Here is a 19,689-nt window from a genome sequence, read left to right as displayed (position 1 = left end):
ATTGTAAACTCCTGAAACACAGCCTGGCCAGTTTACTCACAGACAGAAGCAGGAGAATTTACAGCAGATACAGTAGGTGATGCAATCACTTCAGGAAAATGCTCTGGACAAGATCCAGACCTACTGATTGTTCAGCATGTTACACTTGTATCGGAAGCTTTTACGTTTTTAGTGTACTATTATTTGGACATGAAAAACAACATGTTTTTTAAGTACTGCCCCTTCTCCACTGAAGGTGTGGCATGAAAATCTTTTAAAAATGAGCAATGATCTTGAGTTGTTATCAGACATAACAACAGCAGCATGGCTCTGGGCATCACTTTGCTTGGTACTGTACATGCAGATCAAAAGTGCACTTCAGCTTTATATTTCATCTTTTAATATTTGTTTCCCCTTCAGCGTTTTAATTGTGCGCCTCTTGTTTGTCTACTCTTTTTTTAGCTTTGATTGCAATCATCACACCTCAGAGGAGGTCTGTGCTCTGTGCCGATGCACCAGGTAAGAATTTTTTTTCATCTATTTAAATTGAAAATACTTTATTTATTCCCAAGATGGAAATGTAAGACATTGCTTTGGGGGTTTGGGAATTTAAATTAAATTTAAATAGAAGCGGCTTCTGTACCATGTCCATTAACTTTAAAATTCAAGAGCATTGACGAATCTGGACCAGAATCCCTTGGAAGAGAGTTAACTGAAGAATGTAAATGAGCTCACTCCTTTTGGAAGGGAACTATAAGTTAATCACATCCAGTTAGATTTTTTATTCCAAAACTGTTTCATTTGGAATTGAAGCTGAAGAGATTTTTCATGCTGTGTTAGATATTTAGCCATGGAGCTCTGCTCATATCATCACATCTTCATCAGAAATAGGCTGATGTCAGTAAAGACCTGTACAGGTACGTAGAGCAGTATGTCTATGCCTTAGGCTCCTCTGTTTCCTGATTGCAGGGCAAATGCTGTTGTTATTAGTGATTTGCTTTTATATTAACTGCTTGTCACTTCAAATAAGTGTTTAAAATTTTAATTTTTATGACTTAATTGTAGAAGCAATGGGAAAAAAAGAGGTACAGTAATATTCCTGTTGAAAAGGGTTTCCTAAAATGGTTTTATCTTCAAGTAATTTATTCATTTGATTTGGAATGTAAGAAATGTTTGCTTTGGTGAATGTAGCCACCAAACCTCCTTAGTGGCTTGTAGCATTATTTCTGTTCCAAGCATGGTAAGGGCATTGCAGTAGAGACCAGGCAGTCAGAGCTCGGAACCGAGATTATTGGGCGGGATGTGTATGTGTGACTGAGAGAGAATGTGGATTTTGTAAGCAGGGTTAAACTCAGGTCCTGGCTGGGCTTCTGGTCTTCTGGGATTCATTTTCTGGCTCAGTATTTTAAATTCTATGTTTTAAACCAGGACCTTTCCTCTTCTCAGTTCAAGCCTTTGGGCAATTAATAATCTGGTCAATTATTCATCAAGCTTCATGTTGATTCCACATAAAACATGAAGTATTCCATTTGCAAATCTTCTTTATCATCATTTTTACAACTCAGGAAGACTGGGAGTATCGCTGAGCACACCAGTCGTCCTGGATTCTCCCTGTTCTCCCCCTCCCTCTGGTCAGCGCTATAGGAGCAGAAAGGCCAGAACCTCCAGATTCAGAGGCAGTTTCTTCCCACAAGCTGTCCGATGACTGAACCCCAACCCCACCACTGACTAAACACACCTACATTACTACACCTACAGTATAGTACTACTCACACTGATGGGTTTTTCTCTTCTCGCACTGCTTTTCTGACTTGTTTTTTACAATTTAACTTGTTGTTGTTGTTGCTGCTGTTCTGTGTTTGTGTTTTGATGATTCCTTAACGTCTTTGTATCAGAGCACACATGCAATTAAGCATTTCACAGCACTTGTGCACATGACAAATAAACTGAATTTAACTTCAAAACGTTGAAGGTTTTCAGTTTCTCTGTATCCTCCAGATTTCCACAGTAGATTTCCAGAAGAGCATCCTGCCCAGAACGAATATTATGTCTTACAAGTAATGTACGGGAAACCATTGAGAAGGGATTAGTATTGCTTTGGCACATCCCAGTGAACTTGAACTTGAACTTGAACTTTATTGCCATATGTAACCGGTACTGGTACAATGGAATTCTTACTTACAGAAAGTCTCTCGATTATAAAACAAGTGTAAAAAACAAAACAAAGTGCAAACAGTGCATCAAGACAATGTACAAACAAACAATAGACAATGTGCAAGTAAACATGCAGACAGTTTGACTGTAAACAATACAGACGTGTAAACAATGACTGGAGACGTACAATTAATAAATTACAATGAGGTAGATGGTGATGGTGTAGGTGTGGTCCGAGGGGGATGGCTAAATGTGTTCGCCAGTCTCACTGCTTGTGGATAGAAGCTATTGAAGAATCTAGTGGTAAGTGTCCGTATGCTCTTATATCTCTTGCCTGAGGGCAGTGGGGTGAAGAGCTCATGCCCGGGGTGGTGACTGTCCTCTGTGATGGCCAGAATTCTACCACGGCAGCGGTCCTCATAGAGCTGTTTAATCTCGGCGAGACCGCAGCCGATGATCTTCTGGGCCATATTGACCATTCTCTGCAGTGCCTTTCTTTCTCGCGAAGAGGTGTTGCCATACCACACGGTGATCCCGTTGGTGAGGACGCTCTCGATAGTGCAGCGGTAGAAGTTCACCAACACATGTGTTGGCATCCCCCATCGCTTGAGGCACCTCAAGAAATAAAGGCGCTGCTGAGCCTTCTTCATGATAGAGTCAGTGTTCACAGTCCAGGTTAGATCTTTAGAGATGTGAATTCCCAAAAACCTAAAGCTGGTGACTGTTTCCACTTCCGTTCCATCAATACTGAGTGGGCTGTGAGTGTGTGGCCTGTGTCTCCGAAAGTCCACTATTAGCTCTTTCGTTTTCTTTATGTTCAAGTCCAGGTTATTGCTATGACACCACCTAAGCAGCTGTACAACTTCATCCCTGTAAGTGGACTCGTCATCATCACTGATCAGTCCTATTATAGTGGTGTCATCGGCAAACTTAATGATGCGGTTATTGCTGTGTCTTGCTGTGCAGTCGTGAGTAAATAGGGAGTACAACCTTGGACTCAGACAGCAGCCTTGTGGGGTTCCAGTGCTCAGGGTGAGTGGTGTTGATGTTTTATTGCCTATCCGCACCACCTGTGGTCTCTCGATAAGAAAGTCCAGCAGCCAGTTGCAGACAGAGTTGCACAGACCTAATCCCCTGAGCTTTGTCACCAGTTGACAGGGTATGATGGAATTAAATGCTGAACTGTAGTCCACAAACAGCATTCTCACATACGAGTTCTTAGTGTCCAGGTGTTCCAAGGCTGTATGCAGAGCCAGGGAGACAGCATCATCCACTGATCTGTTGTTCTGGTAGGCGAACTGCAGGGGGTCCAGGGACTCTGTGATGGAGGAGTTGATGTGTGACAACCATCCCAGTGTTTTGCACACTGAGAGAAAAGTCACATGTCAGCAGACAGACGACTGCTGGAAAGATTAGAACACACGAACATGAGACACAGACGAGATGAGGCCATTTGGTAAGCAGTTGATGGTAGCTAATTGATCTGAGGGTTTCATCCAGCTGTTTCTTCTCAGGTCTTCTCACGCTTCTGTCCTCTGGCTAGTACAGTATGTCACCGTCGCTCCTGAAGGAGCCCACAGTGTTGCCTTTGTCGGTGTCCGAGGATCTGGAGTCCTTCAAGCCGCTCCCTCGCAGTCTTCTCTGTTTTTATAGCCCGTCAGGGCAGGACATTCCTCTGAGCACAGGAGTGGATCTGGTTGATCCCAGAGCGGGACTATGGCTTTTGCAGCATGGTGACCAGAATTGAACACAATAGTGCATTATACAGTACATCTTTAACACATCATCCCCACTGCATACCCCAACATGCTGTCGGTGTTTTTTTACTGCTTCCCGATCTTGCCTATAAGACATGTTGAGCTCAGTCTTTTTCTTCAGTAACATCTTGATGTCTTGGTTTCGGGCTGCTGTGGACAAGTGAGATCTGTTCTCTCAAACCTGATGACTTCTCCAGTCAGTTGTCAAAGCTTTCTCCTACAGCGCACACATTGTCAATGAAATGTCGCAAAATAATCCTGTCTCCTCTGAAGTGTTTCTGATGTCAGCTCCATTCCACAGGAGAGCACATCAGGTTCGGTAACTCTGCTACGATGAAATGTTTCTGTAGTTACACTGTTTGAGAACAGTGCAAGATGCTTCTTGCTGCTGTAGTCTTTGCAGTTGGTTTTGACGTGAATATCTGTGACTGTTGCTGTTTGACATGAACAGCGATTCACCTTCCTGTGCTTGAGAAAAACAGCACCTTGCTCCGCTGTGGGAAAACGTCCAGTGAACTTGAAGTAATGGACATATCGAATATTTCCATCCAGACTTCTTATGAGTAAATAAGGCAGGTAAATTAGGCTGTCCTGGAGCGGCAGAGCTGGACTGTATTTCCATCCAGCCAGAGGATGTGTAACGTTAAAGACAAACTCTTACAGCTGTAATGCCATACAGAGTTGAAGCTTCAGTTTTTTATTCGTAACACCACTCCGACTAATATGTGATTAGCAGGAAAACCTATACCTGTTTTTCGTTCTTCAGAAACGCATATACTTAAAAATCATCCGCACTGACAGAGCATGTGCCCCATGCAAGTATGCGTGTGCGCTTTCCTGTAACTTCAGCCCAACAGCAGTGGAGGCTCCAGGCATCTGTTCACGCGTGATTCCCGCCACAGACACACACGCGCTCTCCGAGTTGCGGGCGGTAACCTCGGTCTCGGTTCGAGTCCGCCGAACTTGATAACATTAAAACACTTTGCGTTACGACTTCATGAGGCTGCTCATCTTCGACAGGTCCGTCCTGAAGCCTGTCGGTGGTTTGTCTTCCCGCAGGCGAGCTGTCGGACCGAGGGCCCGGCGGACCCGGGAGGCAGCCGGTGTCTGAGCTGGCGGACTGCGGGGACACGGTCTACAACACGTGAGTCCCGCCGCTTCCCACCGAAGGATCGACAAGTCCCAGTGTCTTTGGCGGTTATTCGATGTGAAAACTGTACATAGTTGTCCTTAATTGAAAACAAAAATATATTTCTTGAATATAACATCAAAGCTGAGCGTATTTACTGTACTACTTGCCCCGTTGATTAATAACAACTCTATAAGACTGGATTAAACAAGAAGTGCTTTGATCCTAAATTAATTCGAAGCCACGTATTAAATGCCTTTTATTGTTGATTACTGCAATTCATCACAGTACGGAGGGAGACAGACGGATTCAGCCGGGATGGAGCCCCAGGAGTTAAAAGCATGCCCACTCGTCTCGCTTTGCTCTGCTCCGGCTGTGTGCGTGAGTGAGTGTATCAGTGTGTCAGTGTGTCCATGTATCTGAGTCTGTGTCAGTGTGTGAGTGTGTGTCAGTGTGTGACTGAGTGTGGGAGTGTGTGTCAGTGTGTGTAGTGTGTGAGTGAGTGTGTCAGTGTGTGACTGAGTGTGGGAGTGTGTGTCGGTGTGTGTAGTGTCTGAGTGAGTGTGTAGTGTGTGACTGAGTCTGGGAGTGTGTGTAGTGTGTGAGTGAATGTGTAGTGTGTGAGTGAGTGTGTGTGTAGTGTGTTAGTGAGTGTGGGAGTGTGTGTCAGTGTGTGTAGTGTGTGAGTGAGTGTGTCGGTGTGTGACTGAGTGTGGGAGTGTGTGTCGGTGTGTGTAGTGTCTGAGTGAGTGTGTAGTGTGTGACTGAGTCTGGGAGTGTGTGTAGTGTGTGAGTGAATGTGTAGTGTGTGAGTGAGTGTGTGTCAGTGTGTGACTGAGTGTGGGAGTGTGTGTCAGTGTGTGTAGTGTGTGAGTGAGTGTGTCGGTGTGTGACTGAGTGTGGGAGTGTGTGTCGGTGTGTGTAGTGTCTGAGTGAGTGTGTAGTGTGTGACTGAGTCTGGGAGTGTGTGTAGTGTGTGAGTGAATGTGTAGTGTGTGAGTGAGTGTGTGTCAGTGTGTGACTGAGTGTGGGAGTGTGTGTCAGTGTGTGTAGTGTGTGAGTGAGTGTGTCAGTGTGTGACTGAGTGTGGGAGTGTGTGTCGGTGTGTGTAGTGTCTGAGTGAGTGTGTAGTGTGTGACTGAGTCTGGGAGTGTGTGTAGTGTGTGAGTGAATGTGTAGTGTGTGAGTGAGTGTGTGTGTAGTGTGTTAGTGAGTGTGGGAGTGTGTGTCAGTGTGTGTAGTGTGTGAGTGAGTGTGTCGGTGTGTGTCGGTGTGTGTCAGTGTGTGAGTGAGTGTGTCGGTGTGTGTAGTGCGTGAGTGTGTCGTTGTGTGTCAGTGTGTCGGTGTGTGTCGGTGTGTGAGTGAGTGTGTCTGTGTGCGAGCCCTGTGGTCGTGAGTCAGTGCAGCTCTGAGGGGCTCTGTCCTGCCGCCTGCAGGTCCTGCCAGCTGTGCTGCGATGATGGGAGTGTGCTGCCTGGGAATCCCAGCATGCTCTGCTGCGGGAGCGAGGCCTACAGTCCGAGCAAAGAGTCCTGCTGCCTGGGTAAGACTGCTACTTCATTTTTTGCCAGCAGCCATGACACCCTGCAGCTCAAAACTGTCAGCCCACTGGAGCTCAGCAGATGTGAGCCTGGCCAGTAGCTGGAAAAACCTGGCTGCAACTGATTTCTTAAACAGGAGTGCCGCAAACTAGATCGCAAATGGAGGTCTACTGGTCAACAAATATTCAGCATGGACTGATGGCCAACAGCAATATAAGAAATCCCTATATAGAGCTCATTCAGCTTACTATTCTGGACTCACAGAAACCAATAAAATTGACCCTCACTACCTATTTAGGACGATAGCTCATCTAACAAATAAGGCCGATTCAACAGTACCATGCTAACTGTAGTAGTGACGATTTCATGGATTTCTTTAACAATAAAATGCACAACATCAGATTTCAGACACAATCAAACAGGCCGCAAAGAAGTCTATTACAAAAACAACAAAACAAAAACAAAACAAAAAAAATTGAATGATGAAAGCAGTAACTTATTTTGTATGTGTTCTACCTGTAATTTTCTTTCATTGTTAATTAAAAAGTTTAAAAAAGGATTTAGAAGAGTAAAGTTGGGTCGTCAGTAAGTGAAATAGATACAGAAGATCTGAGCCTGCTGAGGCTCCACTGCTGAAACGTGTTTCTCGTGTTTCTCGACAGCGAGGAATTAACACAGCTTAGCTCTGACAGAGCTGCCACTCGTGCAGCTGCAGAGTGAATCAGGGTTATGAAGCAAATAATGGCCGCTTTTAGAAGGCAGGAAAACTAATGCTCAAAATGGGGACTTTGGAGCCTCTTGGAATGATTATTCCATTTTGACGTGCACAGGTTTACATTTGTCTGAATAGCTGAGGAAGGACTTTTGCCTAAAATGCAATGAATCAAATAATTATGACACCATCTACAACATAAAAACGTTTCTCTATCTTGAATAAAGCTCAACACTAAAAACGCATTTCTTTTAGAGTGCAGAGAAGGGGGTGTTTTTCCAGTGGGCTTGTCCGGGATGTGATGATAAAGACATCAGCTGGAGCACCTCCAATGCCCAGTATAGGAATACTAAAAATGACCGCTGTTAGCGTATGAAATCTTAATATAGCTTATTTATTTTTGACTGTAGATAGCCCCAATCCACACTTACACTATTCCACTCAGCTTTGCATCCTGTTACTGCTTCTCCTTGAAAAAGCAGCATTGTTTGGTTATATAAATAGTGTTCACTACTGGGATTAAACCCCGCGAGCGGAGAGAGAGCTTACGAGCTGAGTTTAAAGAGCTCATTGGAAGCTTCTAAAGGAAAGATCGCTGTACAGTTACGGGAGCTCACGAGCTTTAGCAAAGCTGGAATATTTTGGGGAAGGCAGGAAGAGAAAGAGACCAGATCAATTTGCAGCGGAGACCCCAGGAAGTGTGGCTGATGGCAGGAGACCTGAACCTGCTGTGAAGCCCATGGGAAGGATCAAGCCCCTAGTCTTCCGTCTGGTCTCGGTTGACTCCAGGGCATCTGACCGTGGGAGTGAGCGAGATGGTGGCGGACTGCTGCGGACGGAAAGCCTATTACCCTCTGAGCCAGCTCTGCTGTGACGGTGAGATCAGAGAGCAGGAGCCACACCACGCCTGCTGTGGAACAGGTGGGGACCAGCCACAGGCTTCAGTGCAGCAACCCGACATGCTTAACTTCCAGCACCAGTATTTCTACTGGTACTGGTTCCAGTATGTGTATTAATATTAGTGCTATTGCTATCGGTACTGGTATTGATACTAGTATTGGCACTATTATTTATTTGCTTATCAAATGCCCTTACAATTTTTACAAAATGGTACACTAAATAAACTTAATAGAATTCCAGCAGAGGATCTCCCCTCTGCCTGCCCAGCAAGGCTTTCCGTCTGCTCGGACTGCATTCCTGTTTTAACCTGTAGTCTGTGCTGCTCCCCTGGTCTCCGGCTCCAGAGGTGTACAACACGCAGACGCAGGCGTGCTGCGGGCATCAGCGCAACTTGACCCTTAGCCTGCGACACCCTCGCGACAGCTGCTGTGGGGACGTCCTGTTCAATCAGGAGACAGAGACCTGCTGTGCTGACCTGAAGGTGCGCCCTGTTTCTGAGGGCAGCAGATGCTGCGTCTCGACACCCTACCACCCCAACATCACAGAGTGCGTGAAAGGTAAGGCAGTGAGACCCCTCTATGTGCAGGGCCTCGTCGCTGTGACCAGGCACACCTCTTTCGATGTGCAGACGAGACCCCAAGACTCCAGGTGGGGCTGCACACTGGTGGTGGTGGAGGGGATCCCCATCACCTGTAAAGCGCTTTGAGTGGAGTGTCCAGAAAAGCGCTATATAAGTGTAAGGATTATAATAAATTAAAGGGCAACTGCAATCACTTTTTCACACAGGGCCATGTAGGTTTGGATTTTTTTTCCCCGTAATAATAAAAACCTTCATTTAAAAACTGCATTTTGTGTTTACTTGTGTTATCTTTGTCTAATATTTCAAATTGTTTGATGATCTGAAACATTTCAGTGTGACAAATATGCAAAAAAATAAGAAATCAGGAAGGGGGCAAATACTTTTTCACACCACTGTATTTGCTCGTACATTTTTTTTGCATTCTATTCTATTTAAATGTACAGGAATGCTGGGTGTCCATAAAAAAATTTCCCTCAGGGGACAATAAAATCTTATCTTGTCTTATCTTATCTTACATTGTGTTACATTAGTCATTAAAGTGACTCGTGAGCAGGAAGGGTCATTTTACATCACAAATCCTGGGAACTCGAATATGGGTTCGCAATAACATGGCGACCTACAGTCCTTGAAAATGTCGTTCCTGCTGCCGGCAGTCCTCTCTCAGAGGTACATGGCTCTGCTAGGTACAACACTTCGTGCACAGCACCTCTCCAGTGGCCCTAGGAGAGCGTGAAGCTTGTCTGCACCCTTAAGGCACTTTTCTGCTGTCAGCTGTAAGCATTCCTGCAGGCTCGGTGTGGCCCGACCCAAACCCACCAGAGACAGAGGCACGTAATTGCCTCTCATGCATCCCGGTCCTGCCAGTCACCCCTGTTTTTCTTTGACACTCTTTTCCAGGGACAGTGGTGAGGATCCCCTACAGACAGGTAAGCACTGTGGATCTGTGTTCTGTGTGATGTGACAGCAAGATCTATACATATCTATGGCACAAATAATTAAAATCCCTTTCACTAGTTTACCATTTTCTTGTTAGCAGAGGAGATTTTTAGAAATCTTTGAATAACAAGAACAGTTGATTCCTCTAAAGTGCATAATATAATTAGATTTCAAGAAAGCCTTTAACTTGTTTAGAAAATAGGAAACACTTCTTTACACAATGAAGTTCAGTTATACTCAGTCCAATTAGATGTTTTCAAATGTTGGCCTGTATTTTGTTGGCCTGTTGGCCTGTAATATTAATTTTGTTTCTGTCTCCTGAAATCACAGCCCCTCTCTGCAGTATAACGGTAGCCACACTTTGTTTTGTTGATATCAGTGGCTCTAACAGGTAATTTGTCACTTCCAGAACTGTGGGAATCACAGCAGTCCCAGGACAGCACAGAACATCACCAGGTACTGTGGCTATTGCATAAGGGTGGGGGAAAGGATCGGGGTCAGGGGTCAGGGGTCAGGGCCAGGGCTCTTGTATAAAGAAGTGTGCCGATACTCTTTGGGTTTGAGATACTTCCAGAAAAATTATAAACGGAAGATGGAGAGATAGCTTTGATGTAATGTCATCCAAACACAGATCCATCAGATGTCTGCCCTGCGGATGGGACACTTACTACGACCCCCAGACACAGCGCTGCTGTGTGAACAGGACGTCCCGGCAGGGGCAGGTTTACCACTCTGACCAGACCTGCTGCAACGGCATGATCACAAATACCACAGGTAAGAAGAAGTCCTGCTGTGCTCCACTGTGCCCTGCTGTGCTCTTCCACCCTGCTGTGCCCTACTGTGCCCTGCTGTGCCCTGCTGTACCCAGCTGTGCCCTGCTGTGCTCTGCTACCCTGCTGTATTCTGCTTCCCTGCTGTGCCCAGCTGTGCTCTGCTGCCCTGTTGTGCTCTGCTGTGCTCCACTGTGCCTTGCTGTTTCCCGCTGTGCTCTGCTGCCCTGGTGTGTCCTGCTGTGCCCTGCTTCCCTGCTGTGACCTGCTGTGCTCTGCTGCCCTGCTGTAACCTGCTGCAATCCACTGTGCTCCACTGTGCCCTGCTGTGCTCTGCTGCCCTGCTGTGCCCTGCTGTGCCCTGCTGTGATCCACTGTGCCCTGCTGTGCCCTGCTGTGATCCACTGTGCTCCACTGTGCTCCACTGTGCCCTGCTGTGTCCTGCTGTGTCCTGCTGTGCCCTGTTGTGCTCTGCTTCCCTGCTGTATTCTGCTACCCTGCTGTGCTCTGCTACCTTGCTGTATTCTGCTACCCTGCTGTGCCGAGCTGTGCTCTGCGGTGCCCTGCTGTGCCCTGCTGTGCCCTGCTGTGCTCCTCCAGTCCTCGCTCGGCCTGAGAGGAGCTCTCAGAGAGCTGCTCCTGCTGCGTCAGTCTCACTCTGCAACCTCTCTCTGGAAGAGCTCTCTGCTGCGTCTTCCTGTGTAGTATCCGTCCTTCCAGTACAGCCAGGGCTCACAGCACACTGAGATGGCTTTCAACAAAATCTTTAAAGGAAATGTGGTTTCCTGTCACGAGAAATTGGAAAACGTGGTTCCGGGTTTTGTGTGAAGTAAACTGGGATGCATTGTGTATTTATAACTTTGAATAAGAAAATTGTTTTGGAATAAAGCAGATATATTGTGAGACCAAAGCCAGGCCTCCCATTAGAAACCCTGTAGACAGTTTGAAAATCCAACAAACAAAAATTTCGTCCTTCCTTTTGGGGCACAATGAGACAGGCAGTCTGCCTCTGGATACATATTTCAATACAATTATTTATTTTTAAATATTCAGCATCCTTGGACAACATTCTAGTGTAGGAATCTGTGAGAATCTTTTTTTTCGGTGATTCATCCACTTAGGCACCACTAGGCTTCAAAATTTATCAAATGCTAATTCATCCTGAAGGAGTCTGGACAGAGTGGCTCCTGGGAATGTGTACCTCCTGCAGAGATCTCAGAGTCAGAAAACCACGATTGGAGAGTGTCCAGTGTATAACAGCAAAAGAACAGTTAGATTTTTTCCAGAGCGGCAAATATCTTTCCTATGGCGTGGTGATCATACAGTAGTTTACACAATATTCTAAATGAGCCCTTACAAGTGTGTTATATGTTTTTAACATAACATTGCTTGATCAATGAAGTTCTCACTTTCTGAACCTGCCCCATTGCCCCATCCTCTGTGGGTTCTTGCCCTTTTGCCCTGTTTCATGTTGGCTCAATCTTTGTCAATCCACAGGAACTGGTCTTGCAGGAGGAAGGTGCTGCAATTCAGTTGGTTATAACCCTAGCACTCACATCTGCTGCGCGGGGAATATTACAGAGAAAGAGCAAGGAGTTCCCTATCAGGTGAGCCAGCAGTCCTCCCTCTGTAAAGACAGAAAAGTCACTGTAAGTGCAGGGAAAGCAAAAGCCTCAGATAACAGACAGCAGTGCTTGATAGGTCTGTTGGCAGTGCAAGTCTGCACACTCCTACATCGGTGTCTGGTGTGCCTGCTCATTGCTTCCTGGATGGATTTTGTATTTTGAGATCCATTCCTGATATCTTTCAGCTCAGAGCTACAAGTTCTCCATGTCTGGCCTCGATACCTTGATGGCAATAAGTCCAGGAGAAAGAGATGACCAATTCATTTACTGTGTCCCTCAGTCTGTTTTCCAACCAATCATGCGGGGAGAATCTCTTTATCTCGGCTCACTCTGCTGGTCTCCATCCCTCTCCTAGACTCCTGTCTGCTCTTGGATCTCCTGCTCTAGACTCCTGTCTGCTCCTGGATCTCATGCTCTATACTCCTGTCTGCTACTGGATCTCCTGCTCTAGACTCCAGTCTGCTACTGGATCTCCTGCTCTAGACTCCAGTCTGCTCCTGGATCTCCTGCTCTAGACTCCAGTCTGCTACTGGATCTCCTTCTCTAGACTCCTGTCTGCTCCTGGATCTCCTGCTCTAGAGTCCTGTCTGCTCCTGGATCTCCTGCTCTAGACTCCAGTCTGCTCCTGGATCTCATGCTCTTGCCTTCATAGCATCGTAGTCCCTTAGTGCAAAATACAAGTGTTCAGCTACTTAGTATCAGTTATTTAATAAAAGACTCCAGTTGTATTCTTGTGTTTGCTGCTAGATCCTCCTGATACAATCTCTGGATTTTGTTCAGATGCTCATACATTTTTTAACTTTTTGCTGAGAACATCCTTGACCCTTGGATGTGTCGCACATCTGTCTTTATCCAAAATTCCCATAAACCCAGAGATCTCATCACATCCCCACCCTCCCTCTGTCACTTTCTGTAGTTTTAACCATGATTTGTGTCTTTTATGAAGAATAAGTTTCCATTTGTTTTCCAGCCTGGATTTCTTTACATGACAGTATAATAATAATAATAATAATAATAATAATAATAATAATAATAATAATAATAATAATAATAATAATAACATCACTTTATTTGAACTAGCAACCTTCTAGCCACAGGCGCAGATCCTAAGCCACAGAGCCACCTCTCTGCCCACATTGGCATATGAGGGATCGGGTCAATTGTAAATAACAAACTAGAAATAGATTTTATCCAAAATATATTGACTGACATTTGATGTCAAAGTATGTCAAAGTAGTGGTATTCAGAAGTTATTTATGTTTTTCATTTCATGCATTGTCATAAAACAGGCTTGTTACGTCTCAGAATCTCTGTTTTAAACAATATCTTTTGAAAGAATTGAAAGTGACAGCAATCCCCTTCTTTTGGGTTTTTCCTATCTATTTTAAAAATTCTCAATATTTTCAAATATACACATGTGTCTTATATTAACATCTGTGTGCCTGTAGTTGGCTGGGGTTCTCTGACGAAGATCCCAGTAAGTTAACAATCCTTGGCAAAGCAGGCTAAGTCATTCACCTGCAGTTAGCAATAGTGAAGCACTGGGGGTTTACTACAGCAGGGCTGCTGTCCAGCCAGGGGAAGCACCCGGAAACGTCAACGATCATGTAAACAAACTGGGAAGCCTGACGCAGCAGGGAGCCGCTGGGCGCCTGAGGCTTGTGCGCTGCTTCCTGTGTGTGATGGCCACCTGTGCTCTCTCAGTGCTGCGGAGGGGCTGCCTACAATGTCTTGGATCATGTCTGCTTAAACGGCATGCTGTACAAGGACAGGGGCCAGGAGCTCTCCGGCCGCAGGCCCGCGGCTCTCCGGGACCCCTTCTGCGCCGGGCAGCACTGCTGCGGACACCTGCCCTTCGATCCCGCTGTGGAGATCTGCTGCAGCGGCCACAGGTACCCGCCGCCGCGCTGCCCGCGCTCTGCTCCACCGGGGCAGACAGAGTGTTCTTCAGCGCTGCTCTTCTTTTCAGCACTGACCCAGACTGCCTCAGTTTGCTGTCCAGACAACTGGGGAGGTCCAGCAGCTCCGCTTCTGCAGATAGATGATGCACTTTGCACTGCATGACAATATGATAAGGAAGGAAGTGGACCTGAAGCAGTTTTGCTAGTACCTGTAATTGCAGTTTCCATGATTTTAATATCCGTATTTCTCAGGGCGTGGGAATCAGTTTCCGATCATGTCATCAGGAATAAAGACTTTGGATTTGACACTAACCCTAACCCTAAATCTCTGGGGTAAAGATTAACAAAAGCTCCTGCTTCTGCATTCCTAGCCTCTGATGTCAGCTCCTGCAGCTCGGTCTGCTCCCAGTCTGTGGTGCCGACAGCCTCAGACTGTTGTTTGTCAGCTTCTCTGAGCTCTTGTTCTTCCAGAAACACCAGGCTCTGAACATTAGCAGGACTTTCATGCTTCTTCCCGGATCCCACTGAGAAAAGTTTAAGGTTTTAATAATCCATCATTGCAGCTGTGTCCAAAGACATTTCCAAAGACATTTTTTTTCCAAGAACTATCTTTCATCTCTCAGATCTTTGGCCTCAAAGTACAATATGCTAGTTATGTATTTAATCTGCTTCATTTTCTTTTCCCAGTTTTTGTGCTATGGAGGGGATCTGTCATGGCCAAGATGATCTTGTCCAGCAATTTCTGTCTCTTCCTTTCTCCACCCCTTTCTTCCACAAGGGAAGGTGTCCTTTTTTCATATACTGTAGCTGTAGTCCTGACGTTAGCCTCTGCAGTGTGCCAGGGAGTGATGCACACAAGAATGCAGTTTTTCAGTAGCGCTTGTCCGCCATCCTCAGCATTTTCTCTCTGTCCTCTTCCCTGGAGACACCCGAAGGTGCGGAGTGGCCGGGAGCAGTCCTGCTGCGGGCAGCAGCTCATCGACGAGGCCCAGCAGCAGTGCTGCTCCTCCCTGGTCTACAGCAAGCGGCTGGGCTACTCCTGCTGCGGCCACCACTACTACCACCCCTCCCTGTACACCTGCTGCGACGGCGCCCCCTGGAGGCACTCTCACCCGGGACCCAAGCCTGCAGGTCCGTCTGGCCACCGCCTTCCACTTTCTGCAGCAGCAGGGCCCGAGTGAATTTCTCCAGCGAGCCTGGAGCACTTAGCAGATGGCCTGCTTGTAGAAACATCTCAAATGTCTTCTTTTCTGCTCTTGACACAAAACAGCATTTCTCCTGTTTTCTTTTCTCTATGCTATTGAACGTACTTTGGAAGTGCATAGCGGAACTATGTACCGACTCTTTCAGGCTGGCCTGTGTCCAGCTCGCTGGCCGGGGAGGACCGAAGTGGCGGCAGTGTTTGTACCCTGTCCCTGGTCCCCGCGGGTCTCCGGAGCTCAGCAGTGAGATTAGGGACCCATAGTTGTAAGGTGGTATTCAGGAGTTATTTATGTTTTCATTTTGTGTATTGTTCTATAACAGGCTCATTACATCTCAAAGTCTGTGGCTGTTTTTCCCTCTGGTCCATATTTTCCATATTTTCCAATCCATTTCTCCAGCAGAGCGACTGGCTTCTCTGTGTAGGAGGCGCCATCCTTTAGATGAGATGCGAAACCACGGGTCTGACTTCCTTGGATGCTGTTTCCTTGGAACTGTTCACTCCTGTTTCCCAGTTTGAATCCCACTTGGGGCTGCACAATCCAGCTTCCCTCCATTCCCCCCTGTAATTCAGCTGGTGAGGCAGGGACGTGGTCATGCTGGTCTGCTCCCAGCTTGGGAAGAAAGCTTGCTCGGTTTCGGGGTGCTGGGCTGTCACTCAGGGCCAGGTCTTTGTGTGGGTCCTGCTGGTCCATTGCAGTCCGCGTCCCTGACCGGACAGCCCCAGTACCAGAACCAGCCCGGCCAGGGAACAGAACTGACAGGAGCCCTCACTGCAGCCCCCAGCTCTGCCTGTCTGCCACTCTGGCCCAGCAGCTTCCTGTGTGTTTCTCTCCTCATCACCTCCTGCCTCCAGCCTCTGCGTTTTGTTCCTTAGGGCATCGCTGCCGCCTGACTTCGCTGGCTGGCCTGGGAGACTCCGCGCTGTGCAGTAATCAAACAGGTACCCTCCTCCTTCGGCGCTGACTGTGACGTCTCGTTACCAGGCCCGTCTGTGGTCTGGCTCTGCTGCTTGTGGTCTGGCAGGCTCTGGCACAAGCTTGTTCTGTCACATCGTTTCTGGTAAACAGAGACCTATTAGTGAGGACAGTAGGACAGTAGACACTGGCTGCAGAAATTCTCTGCAATTTCAAAGTAATGGAAACAACAAATATTCCTATTTCTTCCTGTAATCACATTAGTACTGGAGGTTCTCATATATTACTGAAGATGTAAAAACTACAAAGAGTGACATTTAAATATTGCAGTCAGTTTTAAAAATATGGATTCCGTCAGGACAGACATTGCATGCATTTGTGTTAATGATAAAGTGAGAGATGGGCTGTGTTGGACCTGCAGGCTGGGCTGCAGCAGTAAAAGCCTCCTGTCTGTTTCAGTGCTCTTTGGAGAGGTCGAAAGCCTGAGCCTGCACGGAGGCAAGCGTACCTACCTGCTGAGGATCGTCCTGGAGCTGCCCAGAGGCGAGATGAGAGGCCACATGCAGCTGCTGGACCGCTGCCCCTGCCCCCTGCTGGCTGTGGGTAGGACCTACGTGCTGTGCTTCCACAGGACACACATTGAGCACCTCCTGCTTGAGAAGGCCATCGTTTCTGACCTCAGCCAAGTGGGGGCCGTCCTGAGGCCCCTGGTCACCAAGGCCTTGAGGCGCAGTCACGTGGGACCCCCCTGTGGGCTTAGAGATCAAGGAGAGCTCTAAAGCAAAAGCTGGTTTAATAAGCAAAATACAGTACTTGATTATTTAAGTTAAGTAATTTGAATGTGAATTTTGTGAATGAATGTGAGTTTTCTCATATATATATTCAAATGTATACCCTTGTTTTTTTTTTGTATTTAAGGGGGAAAATATCTTTCATTATAGAGCTCAATTATAGAACTAGACTGAAACAATATCTATTAATACACATTTTAAACATGGGATATGTGGAAAACATAAATATAAGTTTTCTTTGTTTTGTATTGTACAAATTATAAGCTTTTCTAACATTATTTTCATGACAACGTTTAAAAAGTGTGGATTGAAATGGAAATCCCACAGGGATTTACCTGTGCTGGAAGAACTAATGAGTGAATAAGGAGACTGGATTCTGGTGAAAGACCTCAGGAAAAAGAAATGGTGTTCACTCAGGTGGAGGGGGCTGTACCAGGTGCTGCTGACCACTGCCACTGCTGTGAAGGTCACAGAAATGGTGCCCTGGATTCATGCTTCCCACTGTAAAAAGGTCATAAACGAACTGAGCAAAGCGCAGGAGTGATGTCTCCACAAGGACAGATGGGGATCACCTGCTTGGGACTGATGTGCACAGCCTTTTTCCTTTTTATGTGGAGGCCTGTCACCACCCCAAAAGAGGAAGAATCTAAACGCGAAGCCTTTTTGTATACAAACTGGCTGAATGAAACTGATAATGAGGGGGATATGAGTAATTTGTGGTATAAATTATAAATCATACTGTAAAGTTAAAGAAATTTAATGCATCCTGTTATGTATGTGCTTTAGTACCTCATTCTACAGCCTCACCCATGCGACTTTTTCCCCGACCAGTTGGTAGTCACATTTAAGTTTCTAACACCAATTATAAGGGCTGTGATACTTGTCTTACTGTTTTTGTGTTGCTGTACGACATATATTATTCCAATGCTTTGAAATATGGTAATGAATATGTTTGCGCATCAGTATGTTCTGATAAGAACGCAAGAATCCAAAGTATGGGAGCCTCCTGGGAGTCCATATGAAGAATCTAACTTTTAATCATTTTCAAGAATAAAAAGGAGGGAATTGAAATGGAAATCTAATAAGTAAATTGATTCTTAAAATGTAGAGAGCTTTAGGAAAATATATAACAAAGTACGCACTGTTTAGGTTACTTTAGAAGACAATGTACCAAAGCAATATATGTGTCTGGGTCATTAGATTAGCCGAAAGTAACTTATAAGCTTCGAAAAACAAATCCAGTGGTGCTTCTTCTTTCGTTTTTATGATGTAATCTGTTTTGTCTTAGGGAAAGGGGAAGTTTTAGAAGGGACAAAGTGCTGAGCTTTCTCTTACAGCGCAACATCTTATAAAAACCCTGTCCTGCTTGTAACAAATTGAGTCTCTGATGCACTTTGCAGGGTGGCAACAGGGCTCCCAATATTGCAATATTGAAATAAAGACCTTACTCAGGTGAGAACTCTCTCTTGTGGTTTCCTTGATAGTTATATTTCCATGACAGGATCTCTGTATTTTTGTTCAGAAAAGGCATGTGGGTTTCCCAGTTTGGGATTTGCCCTAGTCTGCGGTGGCAGGCAGGCAAAATAAAGGGGCTTGCTGTCGCAGTCTGGTGTGTTGAGCTTGAGAGCAAATTTTTCCAGACCCAGTAAATGGATTTTCCTGTCCTGAATATGCATCCTTGTAATTTCTACCAGTGTCCACAGGTCCATTTTAAACTAGGTACAGTGTAACAGACCTCTGGGGATGACTTTATCAATATCTGTCCCAATTTGGAATTTATCCACCTTTATTCAGTACTACTGTAGAGGTTCAGTTCCCTGAGCCTGTACACTCATGACAATGCAGAATGTTGAAAACTCATCCAATCTGTGTGGATTCAGATCTCCCGCGGACACAAGGGAACAGCGGTCCTCTGGCCCAGTGCCAGGCAGTGCTGGTCCGGTGTGAGGTGGGGGAGAAGGAGGGAGATATTCCTGCTGCGGCGAGCTGGCAGTGACTCTCTGAAGACCGACTAGTTGGTCCTGGCTTAACTAGCAGAGTTTGTGCACAGTGACTGCGGGTCCAAGCAGGTCACACTCTTTAGACGGGAAGAAGACCGGTTCGTTCCCGATGTAGCGCTAGTCCTGAATCCTGAGATTCAGCTGTCCACAGTTCCGACTGTAGTTCACTCGTTGATCAGGTGAGTGTTCGCGCTGGGTTCACGAGGCTTGCTGCTGGGCTAACCTCGGGTGGATCCTTTGGTTACGCTGGCAACCTCGTTCTCGACTCTTGGAACAAAGGAAAGTCCTGGCACTCGGACACACTGGCCGTCACGTGATTGTCCGAGATGAGTCTGAGAAAGTCCTGGAGGGGCACCTTCTGGGCCCTGTGCTGCCTCTTTTATCTGGAGGAACTTCGGTCGTTCATTGGTTGAATGTTCAGCAGGCATTCGAGACCCACGTGGGGTTACCCTGCCCTACCAGGTCCTGATTGGCTGACGAGGTGGAGGATGAGTAACAGTGCTCTCTGACATGAGGGTTGTAAATCCTGGGATGAGACTCTCCCTTGGAATCTCCCAGACAGTAAGGTGCCAGAGATGACCATTCATTAGGGTGGCTGGAGAATCTCAGCCTTGGGAGTTGTTCCTTATCAGAAAACTCTAGATAGAAAAACGCCTCAAATCTGAACCAAATGGAATGGCCTCTCTGTGTCCAGCACCACTAAGATGAGGGGGAGAGAGACTGGCAAGGGAGCAGCAAACAGAATTCCTGTATTATTAATAAGCCTTGCCACTACACAGGGAACAGCACAAACAGAA

The 19,689-nt window shown here is 46.3% G+C and overlaps 1 protein-coding gene across 1 annotated transcript; it reads left to right on the top strand.

Moving 5' to 3' along the window:
- The first annotated feature begins 297 nt into the window (after nucleotides 1–297).
- Nucleotides 298–18,335, top strand: LOC107076636 (usherin-like). Its single transcript, XM_015340928.2, has 14 exons — nucleotides 298–328; nucleotides 442–498; nucleotides 4,950–5,034; nucleotides 6,456–6,562; nucleotides 8,062–8,193; nucleotides 8,517–8,729; nucleotides 9,650–9,678; nucleotides 10,098–10,144; nucleotides 10,320–10,462; nucleotides 11,956–12,065; nucleotides 13,788–13,975; nucleotides 14,910–15,115; nucleotides 16,062–16,127; nucleotides 16,561–18,335. Exons 1-14 carry the CDS (start codon nucleotides 304–306, stop codon nucleotides 16,878–16,880), a joined length of 1,728 nt encoding a protein of 575 aa, XP_015196414.2. The 5' UTR covers nucleotides 298–303; the 3' UTR covers nucleotides 16,881–18,335.
- The last annotated feature ends 1,354 nt before the right edge of the window (nucleotides 18,336–19,689 follow it).

This window comes from Lepisosteus oculatus, chromosome 3 (assembly GCF_040954835.1).
Source record: "Lepisosteus oculatus isolate fLepOcu1 chromosome 3, fLepOcu1.hap2, whole genome shotgun sequence".
Lineage (NCBI taxonomy): Eukaryota > Metazoa > Chordata > Actinopteri > Semionotiformes > Lepisosteidae > Lepisosteus > Lepisosteus oculatus.
This window is presented reverse-complemented; position numbering and strand designations above follow the sequence as displayed.

Bases quoted from the DNA above. Each gene is read 5' to 3' on its own strand.
- LOC107076636 (XM_015340928.2), top strand. From the start codon at position 304: ATGGCTCTGGGCATCACTTTGCTTG. The intron at 9,679-10,097 runs GTAAGCACTGTG...TGTCACTTCCAG, and splicing joins TGAGGATCCCCTACAGACAG to AACTGTGGGAATCACAGCAG. The intron at 10,145-10,319 runs GTACTGTGGCTA...ATCCAAACACAG, and splicing joins ACAGCACAGAACATCACCAG to ATCCATCAGATGTCTGCCCT.